This window comes from Rhopilema esculentum, chromosome 21 (genome assembly GCF_057945365.1).
Source record: "Rhopilema esculentum isolate cy_ngs chromosome 21, ASM5794536v1, whole genome shotgun sequence".
NCBI lineage: Eukaryota > Metazoa > Cnidaria > Scyphozoa > Rhizostomeae > Rhizostomatidae > Rhopilema > Rhopilema esculentum.
In genome coordinates, this window is record NC_142835.1 from 1,026,478 (window position 1) to 1,039,273 (window position 12,796).

The window sequence follows — 12,796 nt, forward strand, 5'->3', positions numbered from 1 at the left end:
CCAGTGGCCTAGCATGCAAGTCTTAATTGGAGGTGTGACAACCAGATGCCCTACTTCTGTGTAGCAGCTGGAACCATCTGGTTTGCAAGTTACAATTAACAACCTGATTTTGAAAAAATGTAGCTTTTCAACCGAAATGTTGACGACGAATTCAAAATCCTTTGAGAATCAATGTGCACATTGGGGCAACTTTTTCAATTTCAGCCAGTGCTGTAGAATCTTTGAACTAATATGCCATCTCATTATATCTTTTGCTATGTATTTTTTCTATTGCTACCAACAAAACATGAACAAGAGATCAAAATATCGTTCTACCCAATGTTCAACTATCTTCTCTAGAGTCTACTTATCGAAGCCAGCCATGTTATCTTTCTAGCAACCTTTTCTTTAAAAAGAGCGGGTATATTTCTGATAATTAGAATTGCAAGAAACTATTAAAAAGGGTTGGATGGAAATTTCAAAAAGAATTCCCCGCCAGTGAACAGTAACTCTTTAATCTAGTATCTCTCTACAAAAGTGTATTTTTCGGGGTTATCACGTGACGCATGCGTTTCAAACAGAGCACACTTGCGAGTTGCGAAGAGAAAAGTAGGCAGAAGGGCGGAGCGCTGTCAAATCTTACTAAAACTACAAAAATGGGCCGAAAAGTTTTGATTCCATTCGACAGAAGTGACCATAGCATGAAAGCATTTGACTGTAAGTATATCAGCATTTTTCTCATCTTGCGTTTGGATTTAGCCATTGACCCATCGGCATATCCTCAACGAGTTAGAGGCCAAAAAATGTGGCCTAAGCCCCTTTCCAAAGGCACGCCAACAGAGATACCTGTTTTTGTCTTCTAGTTATGATTCTTATTCTTTTATTTGATAAAATGTCGATCTTTCGAATTTATCCGGTTAAATAGTGGTTGAAATGTTATATGAAGGCGATTCGTGGAGAAATATGAGCTTGCGGTAAGATGTATGGTTGACCTGTGTCGCTTAGTGACTCTCCTGCCCATGCCAAAAGACACGATTTCGTTCACGTATGACCCGCGAAAATTTAATCCCTTCAAGCTATTGAATATTTTCTAAGTTCAGATTCATTTCAGTTCAGTTCAGTTCAAATTTGCTGTATTTTTTAGGGAGAATTTGCTTGAAAAAAAATCGAAATATAAAATTGCTGGATATCGTTTTAATAATCTTTCGAGAGTTTTCAAGTGTCGGATTTCGGTTAATATAAGTTCTTCACGAAGACTGTTTGCAGCCATACGTAACCAAAAATATGTTTTCTAGATCAGCTAGAAAAAGGGACTGTGTAAGATGCTTGATTGCCACATTTAATTGGGGTGGGTAGGGGGTGCAGCAGCTTATATCCGTCGAGATGTCGCATTTAGAGGCAGATCGTCACATGTTTGACCCATTGGGCTAAACAAGGATTATGTCCGTTATATTTCAGTTAATGCGTTATTTTCCACAGATAGCGGACTCAAACAAATCAGTGAAAAGGGCCCCCAGATATTTTCAGAATGGTCTTTAAGTAAAATAATTTCTAACTGTAACCAAAATCAATATTTGCTAATGGGGAGTAAGAAGAAGAAATTGATTTTAAAGCTAATCCAGATGCAAGGGATTCATAATGTGGAAGCCAAAATTAATAATATTATGTACTCAGTCAATACGTAGATGAAATTAATTATAGCCTTGTAGCAAGAAGATGATCAATTTTCAATTGATGATGTATCCCTAGAAGTGAGTCGGTGGCGTATGTTAAAGGCTTATCAAAAACACCCTATAGGTAGTTGTTCCTCAGATTCCCAGATTGTTCTTTTTAACTTTCATAAAAGATGCTAGGCCCTTTTAAATTTCATGTCAGTGGTATTTTACTTATAAGCCAGCTGTGGAGCCTTTTCCCCTTGCATATACACAATTGTGTCCTGCAAACAAAAAACCAAAATTTGTTACAAATAGCATGTGCATGTTTCCACTATCTAGCATTAACAATCTGGTAATACAGCTGTTACTTGGAAATTGTTATTGAAGAAAATTGGCAAAATTGCTAAAACTTTCTCCTTAACAATAACCAGCTGGATTATTTACTGACTGGTGGAAGCAACATATGTAAGCATTGTGTTAGCAAAGATTTTTGTTTTTGTTTTTTCCAGTCTACCTTGAAAACCTGTACAAGGAAGAAGATAATATTCTGTTTGTTCATGTGGTCCATGCATCACATTCACGTGAGTTTCAATGATTTTTCACTAACTGTGGCTTGAAGTTCCTTCATTGGAGTCTAAACAGTATCTGTGCAAGAGGTTATGCAAAAATCTCATAAACAGAAGCATATAATTCTGTGACAATGCTTGATAGCACTGTAAGCGATGGTGATATGCACATTGAGGACTTTTGTTGAGAAATCTACCAAAGTGATCACCTAGCAACAAAAAAGGAGGCAGTGTCTTTTATTTATGTGGAAGCTTGGCTATGAAGAGAAGAAATGATCTTTAAACCCTCAAAGAAATTGTTTTTTCTAAAATAGATATTTCTCGTAAAAATACTTTTTGTTACTATTTATTGTAATCCAAGGCAGTAGCATAGAGTTTGAAAATGTCATGAAAATTTAGTAGTTTGCACCGGATTACCCTATTGCAGATGGTTGTCAACAGGTACAAAAGTTATGGCATCATTTGATTATATTGACAGACAGTTTGAATTACAGGTCCATGCAGGGCTTGATGAACTCATTTAAACTAGAGATCTCAACAATGTTAAAGACAGATTTTTCATGGAAAAGTAAATATTTCAGTTCCATGTCCACCACTGTATAAACACACTATTTGGGAAAGCTCCAAAGCTTGTTCTTTAAGATTAAAACAGAAAAAGCAAATGTTGATGGGGAACAAAAATTCCAAGGCCTCTGTGTAAACAAAATGATAAATCTCTTCACTATCAAGTTACATTGGATATTGTCTTAATGCATTCCTAATAAAGCCATTAAAATTAAGGATAAGATTCTCCCTGGCTGTATTCTCAAATAGAAAGTTTGCAAGTCAATATTGTTGCTAGTTGCTTATAATTTATTTGATCATTAAACACCCACAGAATTAAGGTTCATATCCCCATATTTTGACAAATAGAGATTGGACTCAAGGGACTGAAACCCCATGACCCATTGAAATAAGAAGCAAAATCCTCTTGAGGTGCAAATTTACAAAGTATTATCAACAAAGAAAACTAACTCTTATTGTTTAAAATGCTGTGCCCAAAAACTCTAGTCAGAAAATTTCATTGTGACAATAGTTTGGAGCAGTTGTTTAAATATTTGTTTACTGCACAGCAAGTAGTGATTATGTTGCAAATTTCTATTTGCAAATGCAAATTATATTGCTTTAGTAGTTTGCACAGGATTACGCTATTGCACAATCAGCCTAAGTTTTGATATAAATCATAAGTATAAATATGATTCATAGGATAAAAGTTTGACCAGAGAATATGAAACAAGGAAAAGAGGAACATCTTCCACCTAGTTCAAACAAGTTGAAAGGTTGTGGTGTTAAAAAACCTCTGCCATCATCCAGATGTGGATTAGCTATCACTGTGAAGCCTAGAAAGTTGGAAAAAATGTTATTTGACTGATCTCATTCCAGTGTTCTCTCTAGTATGACAGGGTTTCTTTCTGTTGTAACACCTTCTGGTAAAACTTTCTTGTTGTGGTAATACCGTCATTGTCAGGGCAAGCATAGCTTTGTAGACCCAAAGTGCCAACTTGGCTGATGGTGGTATTTTACAAACATTGTAAATGTTCCAATGTTTCTGATCAAATAAGATTGGGTCACAAAAGTATGGACACGATGCTTTAAATGGTGGCTCACAGAAGCCAAGGGCCTAAGTCAATAAGTTTTACCCAATCTTTAGGGTTTCAAGAGCCTACTGTAGAAAAATATTTGCACAGTTTCAATGGCTTTTGAGTGAAAAGAAATTTGGAAAATTATTTTACTGTTTTGAAGAAAAAACTTTTAATGGGGGCTTCAGAATATGTCTATCAAAGCATTCATAAAATTGTGATAAAATTTAAACAATTTTTTTAGAAGCATAACCAATTATCTTATAAAATTTAATTTGAATAAGTGCACCATTGCACCCTCAAAAATATTACTGAAAATGTCCTTTAAGCTGAAATTTCAGGCTGAATAAAGTTATTGATAATGATTTCAGGCAAACATTTTCTAAAGCTGTTGTTTTATGATCAAAAGAGCTGATCAAAAGAAATGAGTAAAGAGAAGTATCTAAACTTTGGATGTAGATACTTCTCTTTAGCCATTTCAAAGGCACAACAAAAATATAATTTTTCCGTTTAATTCTTTGGTCGTCCTGTGCAAAAAGCAAATCAAAACTTAAAAAACTGTCTTATAAACAAATGTAGATTGACTGACTTTGTGTTGACATCTAATCTTTTAAGTCAAAAATTACTGCCAACATAATCTTCTCATGAATTATTTTATAATCAAAAAGCTATAAGCGTTTCACTTCAAATTCAAATAAATCTGTTCTTTATTCTTCTACCAAAAAGCACCCTTTTTTCTCATCTTTTATAAATCCTTAGAAAATCTTTTACAAGATTATTTTGAAACAGTGCTTCATATTTTCACTGATTTGTTCCCTCAAAACAGCAAACAAATTATTAAATTTTCTTCTAACAAAAATTTCAATTGCAATTATGTAGTATTTTCTCACCATGAACTATTGTTTTTGAAATTGGTTGACCAAGGCCTGTGACCACTGTGAGCCAGCCTAGGGGGGGGGGGGTTGGTAAACTAAGCCCAATTTTGGACGGGGATGTATCATTTGCCGCAAACATAATGAAAACTATGCCCATAATTCCGCAAAGCAAATTACATTTTTAAAGTACAACAAAATCATGAAACAAATTTTGCACGTCCTTTGCCCCAAAATCTCAATATTACACATATATCATACTTTTATTTCTAACTGGACATTCATTTCGTTAATGCTAAATCTCCCTCCTAATAATTTTGCAATATTTTGCCAAAATAGTACCCATAATTCTGCATATTTCTTAAACCTGTACCCATAGTTCTGCACATATTTCAAAAACTGATACCGATGATTCCGCACTTTTTCAAACAAGTCTTTGGTACTGCAAGTTGGAAGTACAGCACAATACAACATGGGCTCTGACACAGGTTGGATAGTGGCGAACAAAGGAAAATTTAACACCCATATCAAAAGATTAAACACTAGAAAATTTTGCTCGCAAATGTAATCTTGATGCTGTTACAATAATGTGCATAGTAAAGTTCGGAATGGAACTGTCTGGCGTTTATTATATAAGCTGTACGTAGCAGTTCCATGTTGCACCCACCATGGACCTCTCTATCTCTCCGCAAGTGGCTGAGTATTCCGTTGCTGTGTTGAGCCAAGTGTCCGAGTAAAATTGGTTGTAGAAGGTTGTTTCATCCAAAACTAATCTGAATTCGCTTGGTTTGGCGCACAATTTTTAAAAAGTTCCAAGGGTATGATCAAGTTTTGTAATTATTGTCATTTTTGTAGAGCCGGTTGGAGAGGAAATAGATGCTGAAAATGTGAAGGAGAAATTAATCAAGAAAATGGAAGATGCCAAAACTACTTACCAGCGTTTTGAAGACAAGTGCACCACAAAAAATGTATAAATGTCAATTTTTTATTGAAAGTTCATGCTTGGCTTTTGATAAACCTGTAAGATTGCAATTATTTGGGGTCATTCCATGTCAAGTCAGCAAACAAACAGCAATTTGACACCTACTATTTTATCATTGACTAATTTTCTATGTGAAAATGCCTCACTATATTACCATATTGCAACCTTGGAGCTCTTAATCAGTACCAATAGGCAATTGCTGTGCCTCTGACACTGTGAAGTTTTAGGTCGTTAATTTAATTCTTATTGTTCCCCCATTTGCCCCCGCCAGAACATCTTTAGGACATTCATTGTGCTTTCGAAGGAAGGATTAATAAATGAAGGAGCTAGTAGTTATCCTTGCCGAATTCCATCCTTTGCTAGAATCCCATTATTGTTTTTTAACATTAATCTTTCTTGTCTTCTTAAATAGCCATTAAAGGAACATTAACCATTAACCGTTTCGCGTTTGTGTGTTTCATAAAATATTTTTTGGTGTGTTGTATAATAGTGCCATAAGCCTATTTTATGTCGGTAGTGGTCAAATACAAGCGCAGGATCAAGTGGCTAGGCCGATTCTTTATCCTACTAACAGCTCGATGCTGTAGACTTCATAGGAGACGTTGTTGAATGTTGGAAAGTTTTCCTTTAACATACCTTCTCTTATAGATCCCCCATGAGAAGATATTTCACTCTGGCAATGCAGGCGCCGTCATTTGCGATGTGGCCAAGGAGAAGCACGCCGATCTGATCGTCATGGGGTCACGTGGTCTCAATGCAATCCGACGTACATTCTTAGGAAGTGTCAGTGAATATGTTTTGCACCATATCCATATCCCAACGACCGTTGTGCCAAGCAACAAACACTGACCAAGGAACAATGCGCATGACTGTTTACCTTCATTAAGCTTTTCACCTAAACACCATACCTACAAATTTCAATTGGATAATCATTTATACTATTTCTATTATTTAAAATATCACATTGCATGATACCCATCATTGTTTTGGTAGCAATTGTGGAGATAACTATCATAGCCAATGCTGTAAGGTAATGCAACTCTTGTAACGCATTATATGTAATCAGTAAGAATTATGTCCAAGCATGAATTCGTTTTTCAGTTAGAATGTTTTTGGGACGCTTGTTATCTTGTTTCCATTAATCTGTTGGTATATCAATATATGATGAGAAAATCGGATATGAATATGGGAAGTAAATTGACGCCAAATCCAACCCATTACATCAATTGCGCGTGCGCGAACTGGACAATGTTCAGTAGAGTGGCAAAACGGCCGAACATTTCTTTACAACATCTGTGAACAAAAGAAATTTAATCCTGTCCTCTGAACATTTTTGACTGCCTTCAAAATGACAGAGTTTGGCACGAACAAATTTGTAAAGAGCTGCTTCTGAGATGCTGACTTGGCTGCAAATAGGCTGAGTTTTCCATGAAAATTTCATTCCTAAAGGAAATTGGAGGTTTGAAAGGAAAAAAGAAGGAAATGAAAATTTGTAGGAAAATGGAAGGAAATTTTTCGGAACCGTAGTAGATTTGGCGATGATTCCATTATAATGGCATTAATGGCATCACACATGCCAGAAATAAAATTTCTTGGAAATTTGCATTTTGGAAACATCAATTTTCTGACTTAACATCTCAAAAGTAGTATTCCTACTAGAAATGCTGCCGTTTTCAGAAGCGTTGTAGAGTTGGTAAGGTTTCCACTATAAAGGCAAAAATGACATCAACGCATGGCAGAAATAAATTGTTTCTTGAATTTTTGCCTTAATTGGTTAACGCTGCTATCAAAGGTCAATGGGAACACCAGTTCTTTGCTGTGATTTCATAAAGAAAATTTTTTATTAATTGCTTTAAAAGCTCAGATTTCAAAGTTAATTGCGTAGCAAAATGAGAATGGGGGCAGGGCAGCACCGCTTCGAAAAAGTTAGTGGGTTAAAGCAGCTGGGTGAAACAAAGCGAACCGTGCACGTTTGCCTGGTGGTGCAATAAGGTCTCGAAATCTAGTGAAATCTCTTTCAATCAGAAGAGCGTATGCCTAAAAGTCTCAGAGTTATCAGAGCAAATAAAAGAAGCTCTACGAAGGCATAGTCACTTTTTGCACTATGAAAAAATATTCTATGAAAAGCTCTGAGCGTTCAGCAAACAATTTGTGATTAGTAAAAACTTGCTAACACTTCTTTCAAAGGTGAAAGGAACGTAGGCAGCCGAAGAAACAAATAAAAAGTTCCTAGATATACTGGCAAAAGGGTTGAAAGAACTGACAATGTTGCATATGAATAGCCTGCAAGATGGAATTCTAGTTTTATTCTTGAATATTTCTTAAGTTTATGAGCATTTTAATTTATTGGGAATCTTGTTCTATATTTGGCTGTATCTTAATGATACAGCATTAATTCCAAATATTTTTCAATGTCGCAGGGCCTAAAATAAGAAATTTTTACAGATCCACATTTTTGTAAAAATTCAGTGTGGTACTTTGCTGGGTTTGGCCCAAAGGGCGTGGCAAATATAGAAACTGCCACCAGAGTGCAAATAGCATGTCCTAATTGGGCAAAACCCTAAATGAAATAAAGAATAAGTGACAGAGGCTGATTCTTCACAATATGTGGATTGGGTTAATAAGAAAATTAGCAACATGTAGTGATGTCTTAATATGTGAGCAAAAAGTTATCGAAAGGAAACCCTTTTACATGGTTTGTTCGGATCTCCGTTTAAGTTATTTGTTTTTTTCTTTCACCTTGAAACGCAAAACCCCTTAAATATATCTTGCTTCTCGCACACTTAAATGTTTTTGGAGCCATAGCTTTGGAGCTGTTCACGGAATTCGAAACTTACGAGACTAAGCAAATTTATTGCAATATTTATATATTTGTCAAGTATTTCTGGAGCTTTGCTGCTTTCCCCGCCTGTTTCTACCTTGTTGTAGGTGGTTATCAGCCTCTCTACATCAGCAGGGACATTGTCTCGCCCAGGGGCGTAGCTTGGCCAATGGGTTTGGGGGGGAGGGGGGTGAAAAGGATTTCTGCCCTGCAAAACTGAGTGGTGCCCTGCAGACCTCGAAGCAAACGTTTATCTATAGGTTACTAGCTAAAGCTTTACCAATGCACATTTGTCTTTGCCAAGGATAAATTTTTGAGCCATAAAAACAATGTAAATTCGAAAAAAATGTACAATAGCTCGCTTTAGCCGTAAGAATCAAAGTCGGGGGCGGTGTGGCCCCTAGAAAAGAGCCGGGAGACGCTTTAACATTCATGAGTCAACACAATTCGCCTCCCAATTCGCTCTTTTGTACGGCATCTCAAATCACAAACCACAGTTACTTGGAAACCATGCACCTACGAAAAGTTAAAAAGATGCCAGTTTTTTATCATATTCACATTTTTTTATCATAAGGTTCATTTGCTATATTTGTTGGGGTGCACCCCCTTTTCTCTAACTAAAATCTCTTTAAGACTGCAAAGACGCCCTGTTGAAAAGTTTGATGCATCAGTATAACAAATCTATGAAATGTGTTGAAAAAAGCTGATGAAGGCGTTCGTCGACCGTCGTCCAGCCAATTCAAATCCATATCTCTAGACCTGACTGATTCGAATTTTGCGAAATTATCCTTATTCCCCTGTTTCCTCTTTAGGGAGGTTAATTGTGTTGACTCATGAATGCGTTTCCCACATTTTTATGTCGTTCTGCAAAGAAAAAATGTCATTTTTTCCTGTGATAGTAAGAAAATCCTTTCTTTTTCAATCAAACCGAAAAAAACTTTGTGTCAATATGAAATTTAAATGCCCCCCCCCCCAATAATTAATTCCCTAAGATTTGGTCTTGCAAATCACCAACCAGTTTTGAAAATTGGTTTTCTACGAAAAAGAATTTTGGTTACGGTCAGGGACCAATATGTGCACATGTTATGCAACTTTTCAACACCCTGCCTTTGCACCAACTGCTCAATGAACACATGTTCGCAACACAAAAACTCCAGAGCAAAAAACATTTAATCATTTTTGTCTATCATTAAGGTGATTTTTAGCCCCAACCATTAGGCACCTCGGTCAAATATGGTTTGTAAAATATGCACGGAAGATGCTCGACAGAAAAGAGCACCTAAGTACAGTCTTTTTCACTAGAACTGAACACTGAGGTCAGAGGCGTAGCTAATGCGGGAGGGGGGGGGGTGTGACACCCCCCAATTGTTCATGAATTGATCAGTAAATCTTCAGTTGACCCTCCATCAGGGGTGTAGTGCTTAGGGGGGTCAGGGGGGCTTAGCCCACCTTGTTAATGCCGAAAAAAGACAATTTCTACTTTTGCTATTGTTTTTCGCAGCGTTTTGCGCAAGAGCCCCCCTTGTTATTTTGGTAGCATTTTACCCCTGCCCTCCACTCCCCTAGTCTGGAAGGTCAAGTCACGCCACTGACCGATGCTATATATGCCAGTAAGACTGGAACAGCGTAAGAAAATGACCAGCGTCTGATGAAAACTGAGAAGAAAGGTCAAGGTGTTTTTGAATATTTCCTCCCGTGTTAACAAAACAGAGCAGATTTTATAAAGGGTGTAAACAGAGCAAATCAACCGAGCTATAAGCAATTGATAATATGTCGTTGTAGAAAAATCAATGTTGAAACGAAAGCCAAGTTAAGGTATCGAAAAAACTAAAATATCAAAAAAACATCGAGCCGCGGCAAAAATTATCTGATTTTTATTTAAAGAACATTTTTTATTAAGAGTTTCTTGGTCACGTGTTTCTAAGACTATGTATAAACACAACGGTGGCCCTTTGCACGATGTAGACTAGTGCCAAATATTCGCCTGAAGATTTTGATGCTGATTGAGATTTCAAAAATAAGATTTTCTCTAAGTTCAATGGAAATGTGCTTTTCTTCACAGATTTTCCGGAAGGCATTCAAATGAGTGTGCTCGGATTAGCAAAGAAAATAGATCAGGTCACATGTTATCACCGTGTTTATATGCCATAGTAAAGATAGCATACTTCAAATCGACTGGTGTAGTTCAATGGCAATAAGCTGAATAAGCTTACGCACAAGTCATGACTTTCCCCGCCAATTTTTCATAGCTTTCTCAAAAGCGTCGGCGATTCATGGATTGTTAATAAAAGTTTTCTTAACTTGGCAAAGCAGATATGTGAAACATACAATGACTCCCAATCTTTGGTTGCCAATTTTCTTCAGGGATACATGCCACAGAAAATATTTATAGATTAATGCAATTATAATGCATGTCAATGTTGAAAGTTCGGAACAGTAGTTACGTAGTTACGCAGAATAGAAATGTCGATCGACTGAGTCCTATTATTCTTGAGATTAAATAAAAGCGGCGAAATATGTTATATTTTTAAATATGAAGTATTTTGTATATTAAATCGAATGTTGCTTGAAGATTGCATAATGGTTGAGATTCGAATTTGCAACTTAGAATCATCCTGCTCAATTCCATATAGAAATGCGTATAAATAACTTATATATATAATTTATCTTACATTATGTAGTTTATTATAAATTCATCCTAACGAAGCCTACACGGAAACGTCGAGAATCTATATATAAATTATACAATCACAATCTTGTATCAATTTTCATGACTCTCTTTTATCTTAAAGAGCAAAGTATGTATCTTCAATATCTATATAGTAGCATCAATTTATTATTCTACTTTGTTACTTATTCATTTTTATCAATTCGTGTATCGTATTACCTTATCGTTGAATGTTCTTTCACATTTTGTTAGCCAATAGCTTAATCATCTAACAGTGCTAGGAAATATTACCAAACTGTTTCATTTCATACAAAATTAGTAAGTATTTTACCAAAATAAGGAAATATTTTGAAAGGCAAGGAAAACGAAACAAGACAGAGAATTAGGCACACCCTGAACTTTTCTGGGAACTCTATGTATGCTTCTTGAATTAGAATCATAAAATGCAAAGGTATCAGAATTGTGGTGTCAATATTAAGTATTCATAGGCATCCACTGAATGCATCCTTCTTCAAGAGCAGCCATCCCTAAGGCCGGTTTCATCAAGTTTCAGATATGCATTCACCATGTTTTAACGCTCTTTCTTGTTCTCTGGTGATTCCCAGACTTAACTTCCTTCGTAGAAATAAGAGCCATCGAAAAGGCCCTTCAAATTCAATTTTTGTAACTGATTTTGCGCTACACTCTTTTCTGTAAGAAAAATTTTATAAGAATACGAGCCTCAAAATTGGTCAAAAGTTAAGGACGAATTAAGAACAAGCTGAGGCTGAGCTACTATAAAATGTAATATTGAATATTGTTTCATAATACAAGTATCCTTTTTGACCTTTATGGGTGCTTTTTCGGTGGTTTTCAAACTTTTCGGGAAATAGTGGATGCCTCACTCACTTTGTTGGCAAATGAGGCCTGAACACTTCCCTTGAGCACACTAGCAAGCAATCGCACTGCTTGCACCCTTAAGAATTAAGAGCAAAATAAGAACAATCCAGCCTGAGATATTCGGTAAAATTAAGAACAGCCCCTGGGGCCCAGGTGGGGGCTCAGGGGGCGCATCCCCCTTGTTAAAAATTTTAATGTTAAAATTAAAAAAAATGGGGGGCTCAGCCCCTCTCATCGTTTGTATTTGGATACAGCCAAAAATCGTGTAACGCAAAGAAAACTGTGAAGAATTGTTACTTTACCACAGGCCAGCCATTGACGACTAAACCAGATAACGAGAAGAGAAACAACTGACAGATTCAAACGCATTGCAAGCTTTATATGCATGTAAATGCACACAAAGTTTGACATATATAGATAGAAAATTCTTAAATGATTTCTTACTGAGTATGTTTAGTTGTAGTTTTGTATAGACAGTTGGTTTTTTATTGTTGCATTTAGAAATGGGGTTAATTGACTGAATCAACAACAAATTCTGTCTCCCTTACTTCTAATATATGACATACTACACTCTTTTTTCTAAGAACAAGATTACTTTTGCCGACACCCAATGCTCTTACTTTTTGCTTATTTCAGCCTCGGGTGTTCTTAATGTTGTTATTTTTTGCAAAATTGATTCTCTACATCTGCAAACCACGAATACTTTCCAAGTCCCCTGAATAACAGTTCTGCAAGACATTATTACAGACACGGTT

The 12,796-nt window shown here is 36.2% G+C and overlaps 1 protein-coding gene across 1 annotated transcript; it reads left to right on the forward strand.

The window, feature by feature from the left end:
• The first annotated feature begins 538 nt into the window (after positions 1-538).
• On the forward strand, positions 539-6,773 carry LOC135684585 (uncharacterized). The gene is made up of 4 exons (XM_065200211.2): positions 539-696; positions 2,144-2,215; positions 5,547-5,659; positions 6,322-6,773. The coding sequence occupies exons 1-4, from the start codon at positions 546-548 to the stop codon at positions 6,520-6,522; spliced, it is 537 nt and encodes a 178-aa protein (XP_065056283.2). The 5' UTR covers positions 539-545; the 3' UTR covers positions 6,523-6,773.
• Positions 6,774-12,796: the final 6,023 nt, after the last annotated feature.